A 17,118-nucleotide genomic window follows, 5' to 3' on the forward strand; every position below is an offset into this window, starting at 1 on the left:
CTCATGTGGTGGAAAGGCAGGAAGGAGAGAGAATTCTGGAGAAGGAGCAGAGGAACTGAGAAGATCCAAACAGTTGAACTCACTTCTTTTTGGGAAGCCCACCAGAGAGGTTGATCTGAGTGAACCTCTGGGCCGGGAGCATCCTCCTGTGAAGCCAAACCCCAGTATCCAGTGAAGACAAACCAGAATGAATAGGATTTTGCCAGAAAGCTGTTCACTACGAGATTTCCTCTCAAATCCCTCTAGACAGCCCTGAATTTGACATCATAGCTAGGATAGCTAGGAATCAGGACAGCCCTCACAACTGACCCCAGAGGTCAGGCAGGCAAAACCTAACCCTGCAAGATTTGGGGAGAAGGGGTTCAATTGTTATTTAGGGACTTCCTATTTCCCACCTTCCTATTGCCTTATCCTACCAACTCACTTGCCCCACCTTTCATGTGATCCTTTAGAATAAATAGCTGTTTATCAGATCAAGTGCCTGCTTCATAGTATCCAAGAAAGGAGTCTTGGAGTTTGGGGGGAGGAAAATTACACTTTTCTCCTCAGAGAGGGAGAAGCTGTCTGCCCTGTACTTTATTTCAACCAAGTCTCTGAGGGAACAGTAATCTATGATTCTGAAGGCAACCAGTGTGGGGTTTACCAAGGAAAGAGAGAGGGAAAACAATCTATCACCTCTTGCTACCTTTTGGTTCCATTCCATCTCTACCACACTCTGGTCCTGAATTCAGTGGTGGGAGATTCCATTTCTCCCCCTCCATTACAATGGCTTCCCAATACTGACATCATTGCACAATGGAGGCACCACATCACAGTCTCCCACTGTATATGTTCACATTTGCCCCAGTAACTCAAAGTAGTGTTTTTCTTTCTCTTTCCCACCCACTGACTCACTCCTCTAATTAGTTTTTTTCTTTTTGAGAAACCCATACACACATTCAACTGATATCCATTCATGCTACTGTTCTCTCTCCACTGTTCACCTACTCTTTCTCCACATCTTTGTCATTTTCCATAGTGCTCTTTTAGTCAATGCTCCTTTTTTTCCCTATTCCCAGGGTCTATTCCCCCCTCCCCCAAACAATAGCTAGAGGGCCTCTCATCATGGAGCATGACAGGTAGCTATAGTCAAATTAATTCCCTCCTCAGTCTGGGGTGTTGAAATATTGAAATATCACTAGTGATTCCATTTTGCCTTTATTTACCATTTTGTGAAGTTAAGTCTCAAAGTTGCCTGAATTTAGAGAAGTCACTACATTGATGCTTTTTGTCCTTCCTTTTAGAAGAGAACTGATGTCATCACAGAGTGATTTCTTGACTTGCAAGTTAATTGGTTTTAAGTGAGGCAACTGTACAAAATCATTGGCTTCACTCTCTCTTCTGGAGTCATTGAAGTCCAGTGGCAAGATGAAAGTCAAGATCACTGGCAATGGCCCAGGATGCAATGGATAAACTTGGAATCTTCAATTTCTGACCAAGCTCTAGGAGATCTGTAGCACCTACTTCAGTTACCTTCATGGATAATGGAACAGATTGTTCTTATCTGCCCATTTAACCAGAAGGAAATCTTCATGTGCTTGGGGTAGACATTCCCCTAACTTTGAGGGCTGTCAGTTACTTCACCCACTCCCAGAGTCACCCAACTTAAAGAACATAACACAAAACTACCCCTTTTCCTTTTCTCCTCAATGTCTTCTGATAGCTTCCCACTCCTTTCTAGCCAACACTCACTCTCACATCATTGTCTTCAGAGCTCCTCCTCCAATAGCCAGCCTTAACACTTTCATCCTGTCTTTCATTCCTTCCAAATTGTATATTAACTGGGTAAAAATCAAAGTTCTGGGCTCTTGACTACTGAGAGCCCTGAGTACAGTCTATTTTACAATCTCATGCACTGCTAAATAAAATGCTTATCTGGCTGATTCTCTGTTTCATTATTTAGCGGTAACAGTGCACACCTGAACTCTCTCTGCTAACAATTCCATATTCTGAGCAGATAAGGTTATTGATTTCGCCATCGTGTTTTTCCTGTTTCCTGATATTAGAACGATCTTGTCACTTTTCTTTAAAATAACAAATGGAATATTTAGTATAGCTTAAAAAGCAACAACAAACTTCAAATTTGTCATAACTTTTAACTAACACCCACCATCACTATTCACCTCTGCAGGCCTCTGTGAATCAACAATGCTGTACAAGTACTTTAAGTGGATTTTACTCATTGTGTTTTGAATATTAATATTAGGAGCATATGGGGTGTTCAGGGAAGACTAGCACCTTTGGTGCAATGACTTGCTGAGCTTTTCAGGGCTGCTCAGCCACCCTTTAGTGTCCACATTTCACCCAGTTCTCACTTGTGGTTTCAAGAAGCTATAGCATACACAGAAGCCACAATCTGATAAAACCATGTTGGCAGATGGGCTAAACCAGGTTGAGGGTAACCAAAAAGTCTTAAACCTATTGGTTAGTTAGGGGAATGTCTACCCTAAGCATCTGAAGGAAAAGAGTAATTTGTTCTATGTGCTATGGAGCAAGCCGAGGTCTAAGATGCCCATGCCACCTACTGCAGCCTGGCCCATCACCAGTCATCCAGACTTTGGTCTTGCCATTAGACTTCAATGACTCTGGAAGAGAGAGTTAGGCTGATGATTGTGCAACTCTGTCTCACTTAAATACAATTTACTTGCAAGTCAAGATATCATCTTGTGTGGCAAAAAAATCAGGGGATGCCCTTCCAGTGGGGAATAGTTGAACAAATTGTGGTATATGTTGGTGATGGAATTACTATTGTGCTCAAAGGAATAATAAAGTGGAGGAATTCCATGGAGACTGGAACAACCTCCAGGAAGTGATGCAGAGCGAAAGGAGCAGAACCAAGAGAATATTGTACACAGAAAGTGAAACATTGTGGAAAGATCAAGTGTAATGAACTTTGCTATTAATAGCAATGCAATGATCCAGGGACCTGAAGGACTTCTAAGAAGGAGTGGTATCCTCATCAAGGGAAAGAACTGTGGGAGTAGACATGCAGAAGAAAACACATGATTTATCATGTTTATATGGGTATATGATTTGGGGTTTTGATTTTTAAAGATTATTCTATTATAATAATGAATAATGTGGAAATACATGTCAAGTGATAGCACATGTATAACCCAGTGTAATTGCTTGTCAGCTCTGGGAGAGGGGAGGGAGAGAACATGAATCATGTAACTATGGAAAAATATAAAGAAGATGTCACCTTGTGATGTCATATTCTAAAAGGAAGGATGAACAATATCCATTAATATTAATAACAATAGCTTATTCTTCATACTCACCATGAATAATTAAATCAAAGGGTGGGCATGGAGTAATCCTCGATTTGTTGGATTTGTTGGCAGGAGGATTTATGCAGGTAAGAACATTTATGCAGATTTTACAATGATTTCTTGTGATACTACTGAAGGGAGGGGGAGGCACATAGCAATATAGATGAAGAATCGGATCCTCAAAGTTTGACTGACCTATCTCTGCAGAGTTAATGAGCACTACAACTGAACCCTGGTTTTCTGACACCAAGTCCAATGCCTTTGGAGACACTTCATTTTCCTTCAGTGCTAATCAATTCAGAGGCTGCCAAAGCTGGGAGACAAGAGGTTTTTGGCTTGCTTCCCGTATCCTAGGCATGACTTTGCCTTAAGCCCTACCTTATGGATGAGTGAGTGAATGGATTCAATTCAGCTCAAACATCTTCTCTGTAAAGAATATTGTGCTCAGTCTTGAAGGAGCTGCAAAAGTTAAACAAATGGTCTCCTCGCTGTTTCATCTACCCTCACCCCAGTTCCAAGGAACATTTTGCACACAACAGCAAATGAACCAATAGAATCATACAAGCTCAGAACTGAGCATTTACTCTAGTCTGTAACTAATTATCAAAACTTCGAGGCAATGTTGTTTGCTGGAAAGTCCATTAGATTTGGAGTCAGAAATCTATAATTGAATTCCAACTCTGTTACTTACTATCTGTGATGGGTCCTTGGGTTAGTCACTTCTCTGTATCTCAGTTTCCAAGTTTATAAAATGTGGGATTTGGACTAGGTGATCTCTGAGATCGCTTTCATTCCAAGTGGTTTTCCGCTTGCCAATTAAACCTCAAATGATAGGAAATTTGTGGTCTATTCTATTTTTGGACAACTCCAATTTTAAGAATATGCTTACTTATGTTGGGCTAAAATTTGCCTTCTATAACTTTAACACACCATCCTATGCCTGCCTTTTGGGGCCCAGAAAAAGCAACATTAACCCTCTCCTAGGGAATAGCCCTCTAAATACTTCAAGATGACTTTCAGGTCTTTCTTTGCCTTCTCATCTCCAGGTCAAATGTGCCAACCCTTCATGGCAGAATTTCAAGGCTCCTCACTATCTTAGGGATCCTGGGTGACTCTATAAACTGAATATTCTAGATGTTGTCAGGCCAAAGTAGAGGACAAAGTATTATTGTCTTCCTTTTTCTGAATACTATGTTTCTTTTAAAGCATTCTAAAGCTTTTTTTTTTTTTTTGACTGCTATATCACATTGTAGACTGTGGTCCACTAAATACCTAACTTTTCTTTTTTAGGTCTTATGGATATTTTGTTTTTAATATTTCCAATATTTATAGGTAAATCCCTCTTCTTAAGAAGTCTCTTATAAAAGTAAAACAATTAAGCAAAGCTTACAATGACCTCATTTCAAAGTGTGTGCAATATTTCACATCTGCAGCACCCCCACTTTCTTCATCTTAAAAAATTTAACAGAAATCTATTTTCTTTCCTTCCTGCCACAACCCCATTGGGAGAAAAGAAAAGACAAATTTCTTATAAAAATATGCGTAGTTAATCAAAATAAATTCCCTCAATAGCCTTATGCACAAAATACATATACCTCACTCTGCACCCTCCATCATCTCTCTGTAATGTGTTTCCTCATCAGTCCTCTGGAATCATGAATGGTCATTCTATTGACCTTAGAGACTTCCAAGTTGTTTGCTTTCACACTTTTATTATTATAGAAAGCATTCTCCAGGTTCTGCTCATTTTTCTTCATCTTCACTTTTTATAGAAATCTTCAAAAGTTTTCATTTTAATAATATTGTTGTTATAGTATAATTTTCCCAGACTGCTCTCCAATTTTCCCAGAAGCTTTTGGTCAAATTGTGAGGCCTTATCTCAGGAGCCCAAGTCATTGTGTTTATTGAAACTAGAGTATCTTTTCCATAAGAAATATGATCTAGTAATACTTCACTTAGTCTATATTCGTACAGTTCCTTTTCTGAACCCCAGCTGTAGGACTTCATAGCTAACATTTACTAAATTTCATTTCGATAGCTTTTCATCATTCAATCCTATTTGAGGTTCTAGTTTTGCTACCGAGAACCTTCAGTCTCATTTTTATGTCATCTATCTACAAACTGCAACAATCAATAATTCAATTCAACATTTATTAAAGGTCTACACTATGCAAGACATGATGTCAGGGCCCAGGGAAACAAAGACAAAACCAGTGCCATTCCATCCAAAAGGAACTTACATTCTAATGAGTTAAAGCTTACAGGCAGCGAGGTGTGTGCAAAATAAGCACTCCCAGCCATCAGGATCAAGAAAGGCCAAATTACAGGAGAGCGCACCTGAGCTACCCCTTGAAGGAAGCTAGAGATGAGAGGAGACAGACAATAAGACATGAGCAAAGGGGACTAATAGGAAGTACGTCTGGAAAGGGGTCCAGATTGTGGGGTTTTGAGTAGATGGATAATAGAGGCAGATATGTGTATTGGGCATATTAATTTGGTGGCTGTGTATCGGATAGATTGATGAGAAGAAAGCAGAAATATTGATGAGGAAGTTAAAACAATGATCCAAGTCAAGAGAGACTAAGAGCTTGAAGTAGTATAGGACTGTGTGTGAGAGTGGAGAGATGGGTACAGATAGATATAGACATGGGTGGGTAAAACTGAGGACTCAACAACTGAATAGATCTGAAAGGTGAGGTAGAAGGAACAAATAATGACCCCAAGATTTGGGAACCCTGATGACTAGAAAGATGATGGCATCCTGAGCGGAAGGAGGGAAATTGGATATAGCGCAATGAATAGATTGGGGGATCTGGAACCAGGAAGACTATCATTAAAATGTGGTTTCACACAGTTCCGCTGTAAGTTAATCAAAATTCAGCTCTTCTTATTTCAAGCTGAAAGCATTAAAAAGAAAATATGAATAATCTTATCTATAGAAGTTAGCATCTGGAGGGCAGGGACTTATTTCTCTTTGTGCTTGTATTTTTGGTGCCTGGCATAATGCATGGCATGCAATGAGTCCTTTGTAAATTCTTATTGAATTGACATTTAATGATCTAGCAAACCTTCTGATTTGTTTCCAGTGATGGGGAATATGAAAATATTGTTTGACTGAAAGTCCTGCCTGCAAGATGTGACAGATTTATTATTTATTTATTAAAATATTCATCAGATTTCAGCAGGAGATCCCGTTCAATTTCCATAAAGTCTCTTCCATCCTGCATCTATCAGAATCTAAGCTCAGGAAGCTAGAAAGATTTTAAAATCTGAACGTAGCAATGTAACATGCATCTGTTGTATGAGGAATAGTCTAACTAATATGGAGAGGTTTATTGCCAAGAGGCTGACCACCACATGATAATTTTCTTCTTTATAGCAAGTCAAAAAAGTATGGGCACATACCATTGGAGGGAATATCCACACTATTGAAGGGAGAATATTGATTTGGATCCCTTCAGGAAAGCAAACCAAAAGTTCTTATGCTGCCCCAACCCTCTAATCTTGCTGACCCAAGCTTTGAGGGTGATTTTCACAAAGCCAGTCTAATAATCAAAGGCATGATGGGAATTGAAAGGAATGTGCAGTTCAACCATGTTATTAAACCACACTGTTTCAATGAACCCCAAACACAATGTTATAAGTTATAGCAAAATAACCAGTTTGCTCTATAGATGTCACATTAGAAACTCCCTGCTGTACAACCACAGCCTGGGAAGAATAAAAGTTGTTTAAAAAAATAAAAAAGGAAAAGCCCAAAAGAGATCTCTGTCCTTTTAGAGCACCCCTCTCCCCCAAATCCCAGCTAAGCCACCAAAACATAATCTACTTATCCCAATGCCATGAAATGCTATGAAAGCTATCCTAGGTTCAAGGTACACGTTGCTCCAGTATTTATTCAAAATCACAACTTAAAAGCTTCCAAATAATGCTTCTCTTTTTTTTTTTTTTAAAATATATTTTATTTGATCATTTCCAAGCATTATTCGTTAAAGACATAGATAATTTTCTTTTCCTCCCCCCCCCCACCCCCCATAGCCAACACGTAAGTCCACTGGGCATTTAATGCTTCTCTTTTATCAAACCAACTAGATGACACATTAGTTTGAGGGGGAAAAAGCAGCATAATGAGATAAATAACAAGGATCTTTTCTTGCTCTCCCCAACCCCATTCCCAGCACACAGAGAGATATAGTTCTCTATATCATTAGTGGGAGAAGGAACCTGTATAGCCAAGTCACTCATGCTCCTGAGATCAAATCCTAACTGCAACTACTTGCTGCTTTCTCTTATGTTGCAAGCCACTGGTGTCTTCTTTGGGTTATCATCTCTACTGTGCTGCCATCTTCTGATCTACCAGTATACTGCTTTGCTGATTCACTCCTAGGCTTTTCTCTTCTGAATTTTAGCTGCTATGCGACTTCTCCGTAGAGAAGGGGGGCTTAGCTCTTTTAGCCCATAGTCTCAGGGGCTATTTCAGCTCTTTTGAATCAGACCCTTAGCCACACCTAGCTAACCACGCCAGCAAAATTCCTAGGTTTAGGTTAAGTGCATCTTGTACTACTTTCTTTCTTCCAGGTGCTATTCCCTACACTCAGTCTGCAATTTGAGTTGGGGTGAGTACATTCCTTTTAACTCTCATAATGCCCCATTTTTGCTAGACTGGATCTATGAAAATCATCTCAGGAATTTCATTTAGCAATTACAGACACACAGGGTAGAATTTGGCCCGTCTCCAAAAATTGCTACTCTTTCTATACTGGTAAAATTATGCATCCTTAGAGGAAATATCATTTGCAGATAAGCTCTAATTACTCTACTGACACAAGAAGAGGTATGACTACAATTTACTAGAGAAGTATAAGTTGGGTCTTAATTAATTACTTTGCTAATTGGAAAGAACATATTTTTAGCTTTAACATTTTACATACACACACGTACATATTATGCACACACACACATGTCTCCATGATTAACTTTAGCAATTATATGAAACTTCAATGTTCCAATGGCTGGATGTCCATTTTTCCAGTAGAGGGGAGAATAAAAACAATAGTAATGGTCCTTGGATAGTATTCCTTTATTATAGGTTCTCCTATTCTGTGTAAAGCATCGATTTATCAGCTTATACCAGATAGAGACAAGGAGAAGAGGTGAATATTTTTAAAAATATCTCTCTAGACAGTACATAAGGCACCATATCAGTTCATAAAGCAAGTTGTTGCAACTGACATTCAGTGTCATCAGATTTCTATAGTGTATTTGGTTGGCATCATTTTAGTTGGGTTATCTTATGCTTAGTTCTTGGACACAGACCAGTCACCTGGGATTTATACATACACACATAATATATACCTATACATACTTATAAATGTATATGCATGTGAATATATAAGCATACGTGTGTACATATCTGTATGTATATACCAATATACGCACATATGTAACTGTGTCTGGGACACTTTCCTGTCTCTTCTCCCAAAGCAGAGCCCATGCCAAAGCCCTTCCAGCTGGGATGGCTTTTTCAGAGTGTGACCTTGGCTCTGCCGAGAAGAGTGAGCAAAGGAACACAAGGAAGACACAGAGAGACAGGTGGATAGGAATGTATTTGGCAGTGCATTCCTAAAATAGCTAATGGGAAAGCAGGGTGGGGATTGGATTTATAGGCACTGAAAGAGTGAGGTGAAAAGGACATTCCCACAAAATAACTCACCCCTAGGAACAGATTCCAAGGCCATAGCTCCATGGCAGAGAGCTCTTTGTCACAGAAGGTCAAAGCTGGTGGGCCAGTGGCCAAGGTCAAAGAGGGTATGAATGAGAAGGTTTCTGAAAATACTTTGGGGGCCACAGAACAGGTGGGGCCAAATACTCATGCTCAACAGGTGAAATCTGCCATCTCTGCCCTCTGGGAAACACCAGTGGTGGCAAATACATGAAATTCATTGCCATCCTCCTGTGGTAGAGGCATGCATGCAGCAAGACAAGAAGCTGGAGATTGATCATCTGTCAGTCAAATGAACATTCCATTTGGAATATGACTGGGAAACAGTTGGGGGCAAGAGCCAACAGTTTGACTGGATTTGAGGTCTTTGGCTGATGGTGGTGACTGAAGCTGAAGGCTTTTGGTTGGCTGGCTGAGGTGAAGGAAGAAGCTAGTTTTATCTCCGGGACTTGAGATAATCAAGTTGGAAGTGACCTGGCTGATTTTGAGGGCAGAAGGACAATTGTTCTTATATCTCTCTCGGACTGGTTCTGTTTCATGCTAGAGACTGAATTGCCATTTTTCTCAATATCCTCCAATCCAACACTCACTGTAGAGAATAGGGATATCCTACTCCTCTTACCTTATCTTCCACCCTTGTCCTGTCTTCCCCAAATAAACCCCTTGTTTGACAAAGAAGATTAAAAACTATTTCATGGAAACCTCACAGCTCACAATGAGTGACTTGAAGGAGATTGAAGAAGGGGGAGGGGAGACTGAAAGGCTTCTGAAGAGGGAGGAAAACAGGAGGTGGAGAGGGAGGAGAGTGGGCAAAAGAAGATAACTATCTGATCCATTAGTTATCTAGTATCCATCAATATACACCCTCAAATATCATCTATTACACTTCTAAGATAGGACTGACAAAAGGGATACTCTCCTGCAGTCTCACAAAGGGCTCAGGTTAGACATGGTTCATAGAGTAAAGGCTGAAAGGGTCCTTAGAGGTCATTGAATCCAGCATTCTCATTGTACAGATTCAGAGACTGAGACCTAGAGAGGTTCCAAAGCTTGCCCAGCTCTTATGTATCAGAGGCAAGATTTGGAGCCTAGGTTTTGCCAAGTTTAGGTCCAGTGATTTGTCTATTATAACATGTTGCCTCTGAATTCAGAAAAGCTTCTCATCAAAGGAGTTGTGAGGAGTGAGGAAGTCAGTTCCTCTGGGATTTGGTAAATAAAGCCACCAGACTGTTAGCTTTCAGGTCCAAAGGGTAGTTATATGCTTTGAATTTGGAAGGGGAGTTTAAATACTGAGCTTAAGGTGAGAGGAGGGGCTCCTGTAGGTTCTTGATTTATTAATTTTCAGAGAAAACTGGCAAATACTTAGAATTAGGGCTTGATTTATTGTTTTGCTGATTGTCTAGACTTAAGAAAGTGATGGAAAAAAGAATGCAGGTTAAACTTATAAGTGGGTCATGTTTACATTTTTTTTTCAGAGAACTTGTTGTTAAATATTTACCAGTATATTTGGTGAGAGTCTTTTATGGTGCACTAGAGGAGGAGAAAAACTATTCTTATGACCCACTTCCATTTGCCTAAGAAATACCTCTTATTCTGGTAAAGATACTATTTTCTGAATGGTGCTACCCCCATGCCCTTCTCCTTGCTCCCCAGGGAGAAGCATCAGGACTAACCATTGTTATTGTGGTACTTGGTGTGGTGAGGACCAGGGGGCAAGAAAAATCGCTAAACTCCTCTCATCATCCTGGAATTTCACAAGCAATGACAAGACCAATTGGATTGAGATACATGGATATACTGGGGGGATCATCCAGGACCCTCACAGATAAGGCCACTGAGGCTCAGAGAAATGATGATTTGTCCATGGTCTCACAGTGAATTAGAGGCAGGGCTAGGACTCACTTTGGTCTCTTCATTGTCAACAGTATGAAGGCACTTCTCTCACTACTGTTTTCTAGTCCATTCTCTGTGGTGCCTTTGGGTTAGGAGCATTAAAAAGGGAAAGAGTCCAAGGCTTGGACCCAGAGGACCTGGTTTCAGATTGTGCCCTTTCTATTTGCTACCTGTGTAGATCTGACTTAAATCACTTAATTTCCCTGGGCTTGTTTTCTAAATTATAGAATGAAGGAGTTGGAATCGTTGAGATTTCTAAGGCCTGTTCTAGTAGAGCTGATGGTCTTGCAGTGGCTAGAACACGGGGAGAGGCAACCAAAGGGCATCCCGGGCATTCAGAGAAAGCTGGCTCAGAAAGAAAAATAACCCCCAAATAGATAATCTAACCTCAGATAAGAGAAAGTTGACTATGCTTTAGAATTGCTTCCTGTAGGACTATGGAGACAGGATCTGGCCTCTACCCACTTCCATTATGACCTTCTAACTTTGGTTCCGTTTACTGGATGATAGCTCATGAAGGTCACAGACAGATGGGCAGACCAAAGTTCAGGATATTCCTACTCTTGGATATCTACTCCCTACATCTAGGTTGCATTTCCTGGGGGAGTGCAATAGCATTTATATGGTAATACTTGTTCTAGGAAGACCTTGTGATATTTCTCACTAAGTTGTGGCTGTAGCTAAATGTTAGAACTGCATCTCAACGGGGGAAATTATAGTAGTACACTGGAACCTTAAGGATGAAAGGGACGGATTCAGAGAAACCTGGTCAGACTTGTATGAACTGATGCTGCGAAATGAACAGAACCAGGAGAACAATGTATGCAATAGCCACAACAATATAAAGTCAAACAACTTTGGAAGCCTGAAGATCTCTAGGGGTGCAATGATCACCAATGCATCCAGAGGGCTGATGATCTGTGCTACTTACTCACCAACTGACAAAGAGGTTACAGGTTAAAGATGCAAAATGACATTTCCCTGGGATATCATCAAGGTAAGAATTTGGTTTGACTATGAATACTTATTACAAGGTATTTTTGTCATTTGTTTTTCCTTTGGCATATTGTAGGTAGGAGGGAGAGAGAAAATAAATGCTTGCTAATTAAAAAATAAAATGAAAAAAGACCCTTAGGGGGAATCACATGTAGCAAATCTTATTCATATGGCAAAAAGCAAGGGGGAGCTTCTTACAAAGTTCTATGTTCCAAAGTTAGGAGAGATCAGTGATCAAGACTCTTATCCTCACTCCATCTGGAACTTTTTTTTTGCGACCAAAGGCAAAGATCAAAGGTCAATCTTCCTTCAGGGGATGAAGAAAGTTTTCCCTTATGCCAGGGTTTTTGGAAGCCTCAGTCTCACAGACATAAAGGAGGATGCAGGATACTTGATGGCATGGCTTCAGGCACTTTAACATGGACTGGGGCCATTGTCATGCTGCCACCTAGCAGAAGAAGACTCTATGGCTCTAGAAGAGAAGAAGCATGTAAGATGATATTGGAAGCTTGGTCTTCTAGGGTTTGGAAACCTCTCCAACCAGAAGGAAGATGATGTGTTCAAACTTCAGTATGACTGCATCTGGATCCGTCCATATAGACAGCAGGTGAGAACCATCCCACATATCTAATAGAGAGAAAGGGAAAAAAAAGAAAAGGAGGAATTAGAACTTTGAAGCTGCTGGCCATAGATGCTGCTTGTCCATATGGCATGCCTCCTCTCACAGCTCCTCCATTTAAGGTGTTTCTAAGCAGTCATGTTTAAGAGATTTCATATAGCTCTTCCAAGAACACTTTCCCTATGATTGTATTTTTTCACCTTGCCACATTATCAGATTTTATTTATTTAAAAAAATCCCATATCTTCCATCTTAGAATCAATATTATATATTGGTTCCAAGGCAGAAAAGTGATATGGCTAGGCAATGGAAGTTAAGTGACTTGCCCAGGGCCACACAGCTAGTAATTGTCTGAGGTCACATTTGAACCCAGGACCTCCCATCTCTAAGCCTGGCTCTCAATCTACTGAGTCACCAAGATTTTGAAACAGAGCCAAAAAGAATTGAAACTTCTTGAAGAGAGAGACATTTTAGTCTTTACATCTATACCCCAAGCATCATAGTGTCTGCTTTATAGTAAGCTCTTAATAAATATTTAGTCCTTCTCACCCAATCCATATAAACCAGTGAGGAAATTCATGTGCAGAGAGAGGGGGTGGATGTCTCTTAACTCACATAATAAACTTTGGACTTGGGAACCAAACCCAACTATCTAGCCAGTGATATGCAGTTTTGGCCATAAGAGGGTACAGAAGACAAAAGATATACTTGCAACTAAGTGACAGCTATGAATTTGGGAAAGTCCTCAGTTATCCCATCTGTAAAATGAGAATAATTCTAGTCCTTCCTCTCTACACCCTCACCCTCTAATCTTTCCTTCGATGCTTCACATCTAAGGATGCTAGCTAGAGTGATGAATGAGCAGAATTATAGGAAAAGAATTCAGGCTAGAAGTCCAAGTTGGCACCATTATTAGGATTAAAATAAAAATCATAAATTTATAAATTCTTGATCGTCACCCGAATAAAAAGAAGCATAGGCATGTCTTTCTCAGTGACGTTCACAGATGGCCTCAGGATATAAGTGAGGACAGAGGAAATAGCAAGGGAATGCAATCCTAAGGAGTGGGATTGTTGGGCAGCTGAGAATAACATGTGATATGTGGAAAATGTCTCTGATTCTTAGATTTGCTGCTGGTGGTGTTGGGGTTTTATGGATGCCAATCTATTCTCATCTTCTGAACTCTGAAATTCCATGATCTCATCACAACCTGTTATCATTCCATCTCTCCCTCTGAACTCAGTACTTTCCCCTCAAGCCTTCTACTTTTCCAAGTTTTCCTATTACTGTCAAAAGCACCACCATTCTCCCAGTTGCTCAGGCTTAGAGCCTGGTCGTCATCCTCCATTCCTTACTCTCTCACTGCCTTCATCTACGATCTGTCAAATCCCTTCTTTCACTTCTATGTACAACAGTGACTCTTCTCAAGGCATCTAGCGAGAGATCATTCTTCAAGGGGAGAGACTGCAGGGTCTTCAACCCTCTGAGGTCACGTATCTGTCAAAGGACTTTGGCCCTTGGCCTCTGCATTTGTTCCTTTTACTTTTAGGAAGAAATGACTGGAGATTCCATGACCTTATGAAGCAGGAGGCCATTTTGATGTTCCAGGTCAGGTTTTGCTACCAACATAGCATTGTTGCCCTAAGTGGGTAAGAAGTTATATGGACATGAATTCTATGGAACCGATACTATTTAAGAACTGAGCTCAGTTATAATCCCGAGTCCCATAGAGATGGAAGTATAATCGAGTAATTTATGTCCTTGAAGTATTGGGGGAAAATGTTAATACTTTGTTCTTGAAATATCTTTGTAAAGTAAATATCTCTTTGTAAAGGCTAATGAATATTAGCTGTATAAATATATTCACATCTTTATTTTAGAGATTAGAAAACAGCCTGAGATTAAATGACTTGTCCAGGGTCACAGAGTCTGACTTGGCAATCAAATTCATTTCTTCTTCACCTCCAAAAGTAAAGCTTTAGTCTTTATGCCAAGTCAATAAAATTATGTTAAACCAGACAGGGTGATATCAGCCTTTTAATCAATTCTCTTAGAGATTGTAATATTATACTTGGCATTTATTTAAATTATCTACAAATATATTTTCTTTTGTCAAATGCCTCCTAACCTCTATAAGAGTTATAAGGGGGCAAACCAAGTGGTGGAATAGGAGGAGTGCTGGATGCAGTAATCCAGGACAATTCTGAGGGACTTATGAGAAAGATACTATCCACATCCAGAGAAATAACGGTGGGAGTAGAAATGCATTAGAAAAACATTTGCTTGATCACATGGTTTGATGGGGATCTGATTGGGGATGGAGACTCTAAATGATCACTCTATTGCAAATATTAATAATATGGAAATAGGTCTTGATCAATGATACATGTAAAACCCAGGGAATTGCTCATTGGTTATGGGAGGGGGGGGAAAGAAGACAGGAGGGAAAGAACATGAATCATGTTCTTTGGAACCATGGAAAAATATTCTAAATTAATTAATTAAATACAATTTTTAAGACTAAAAAAACTATATGCTATAATATCCAAATATACAACTATAAAATCACATGCACACACATATTTGACTCAGTTTCCTCATCTGTAAAATGAAATGGATAAGTCTATTGACTCAATATCTTTGCCAAGAAAACCCCAAATGGCATCACAAAGTGTCTGACATGACTGAAAACAACAGAACAACAACAACAGGGTAAAAGATTCCCCCTCCCAGTCTATCAGACTGGTCACCCTATTTAAAAAGAAAATTAAGTTAGCCCTGTATGGCTTTTCAAAATCACAGAATCCATGAAGGGTCAGGGAACTCTATGGCTATTTATCTGAAACTATGTCTGCCCAGGAATTCCTTCTAGAACACTGTGGACAAATGGCCAATCAATCTTTGTTGGTAATTCTTCCTTAAAGAGGGAATCCACCACCTCCAAGGGTAGCTCATTTCTGTTTTTTGGACAGTTAAACATTTAGCAAGTTTTTTTCTTATATCAAACCTAATCTGCTTTTCAGCAACTTCCTACTATGTTTTAAATGAACCCGTGCTGGCTTGTGGAGCACTCAAATTATTCTTTAGTGCTCACATAGCGTCTGCTCTTTGGTCATTTTCCCAAGATCAAGGTAGGTGGTTAGTCTTTAGTGTGTGGGATACATTCCCTCCTCAGCTCTACCATTTCAGATAGCTCGATGTTTCCCCCATGACATCCTTCTTAATTCTCTGGAGTGATTCCCTTTTGAAATGACTTAGTATAAGTATGTGGGTGTTTGGGAAGAGGAGAGGAAGTCAGAACCTGTGATTCCATCCATGTAGGAAATGCTCTTGGTAACTTTCTCCCATGGGTAGACATTCCCTCCTGGCAAACCAGCAAGTCACCTGTAACCTTGAATTTAAAGGGAGTTGCCTGAGCACTAAGAAGTTAGATGAGTTGCCTACATTTCTGGAGGGGATGGTTTCTCCTTCTATATTCTTAGGGTCTATAAGGTATCAAACAACATAATGAGAATCAGCAGATGATAGAGTGGGAAGAAAACTTAGAAAGCATGTATCAGAGGCAGAATGTGAACCTGTTTTCCTGCTTGAAAGACTTTCATCTCTATCCTCTATCCCTCTTTGGTGAACCTTTTTCAGAGTTCTAGTGCCCAGAGGGCAAATTCAAGCTGCCTGGGAACTCCAAATTACTGGAGAGAGTTGAGGGAGAAAATGCTTGCTTTGGGTGACTGGACAGAGGGGTGGAGCATGAAAAAATTGTCCTCAGGCACTGGGAAGAGGGGGAACAAAGCAGCTTCCAGAATGCCGGTTCTGCATGTGTGCCATGTCTTCACCAACGCTGCTCTATACCATAATGCCTTTTATAACTTTATACACACTTTGTATTTCCTTCTTTGTGTGCCTGTGGCATTCTCCTTTTAGATTATGAGGTTCTTGAGGATAGAGACTGCTTTATTTGTCTTCAAATCCCCAGCCCCTAGCTTGCCTTATTTAAGCTCTGTAAGGGCTTAATATTACTTATGGTTTTTTTTTCCCTCAGTAACATAAATTTATTAGTCTGATGGATTGGCAAAATAATACAAAGAAACATACAGCAATGTGATTGATTTAAAGTAATGTGGCACATTACTAATAAGACAAATTATTCTTTAGATTTCAACCTGGAATTATACAGTATTTTTCAATAATGTAAAATACAGATATTAGAGCAAAAATGCTTGAATTTTTGCTAACACGCCATTGAGCACAGCTCACAAGTTTTGGCAATAACAACTACTTTTTTATTTTTACTAAGTTTCAAAATATACTAAAATGTCAATTGATAACATTGTATCTTAAAAGAATATACAGTCTTCTGGTTAACAAAGAGGTATGTTTAAATGGAATAGTGCAAACTTTAGGTTGTCTCTTTTAAATACAGATTTGGAAATAAAATATGAAAAATATGTCCTCGGGGTCATGGTTGTCTGAGCAAAAGAATGTGTTTTTTTTTTCAGGGCAAACAAAAAGGCATAGCCAATGATCTAAGTAGTTGGTTCAGTGGACTAGAAGCCAGGCCTAGAGATGAGCAGTCCTGG

General features: G+C 39.7%; 1 protein-coding gene across 1 annotated transcript in view; it reads right to left on the bottom strand.

The window, feature by feature from the left end:
* Positions 1–8,373: 8,373 nt before the first annotated feature.
* The window catches only part of TSPAN11 (tetraspanin 11), a 190,584-nt gene continuing 181,839 nt past the window's right edge, over positions 8,374–17,118 (bottom strand). Inside the window, exon 8 of the mRNA XM_001372627.5 lies at positions 8,374–12,549. Coding sequence (XP_001372664.4) covers positions 12,490–12,549 — 60 coding nt within the window. The 3' untranslated portion in view covers positions 8,374–12,489. The remainder of the gene's footprint in view (positions 12,550–17,118) is intronic.

Source organism: Monodelphis domestica, chromosome 5 (assembly GCF_027887165.1).
Source record: "Monodelphis domestica isolate mMonDom1 chromosome 5, mMonDom1.pri, whole genome shotgun sequence".
Lineage (NCBI taxonomy): Eukaryota > Metazoa > Chordata > Mammalia > Didelphimorphia > Didelphidae > Monodelphis > Monodelphis domestica.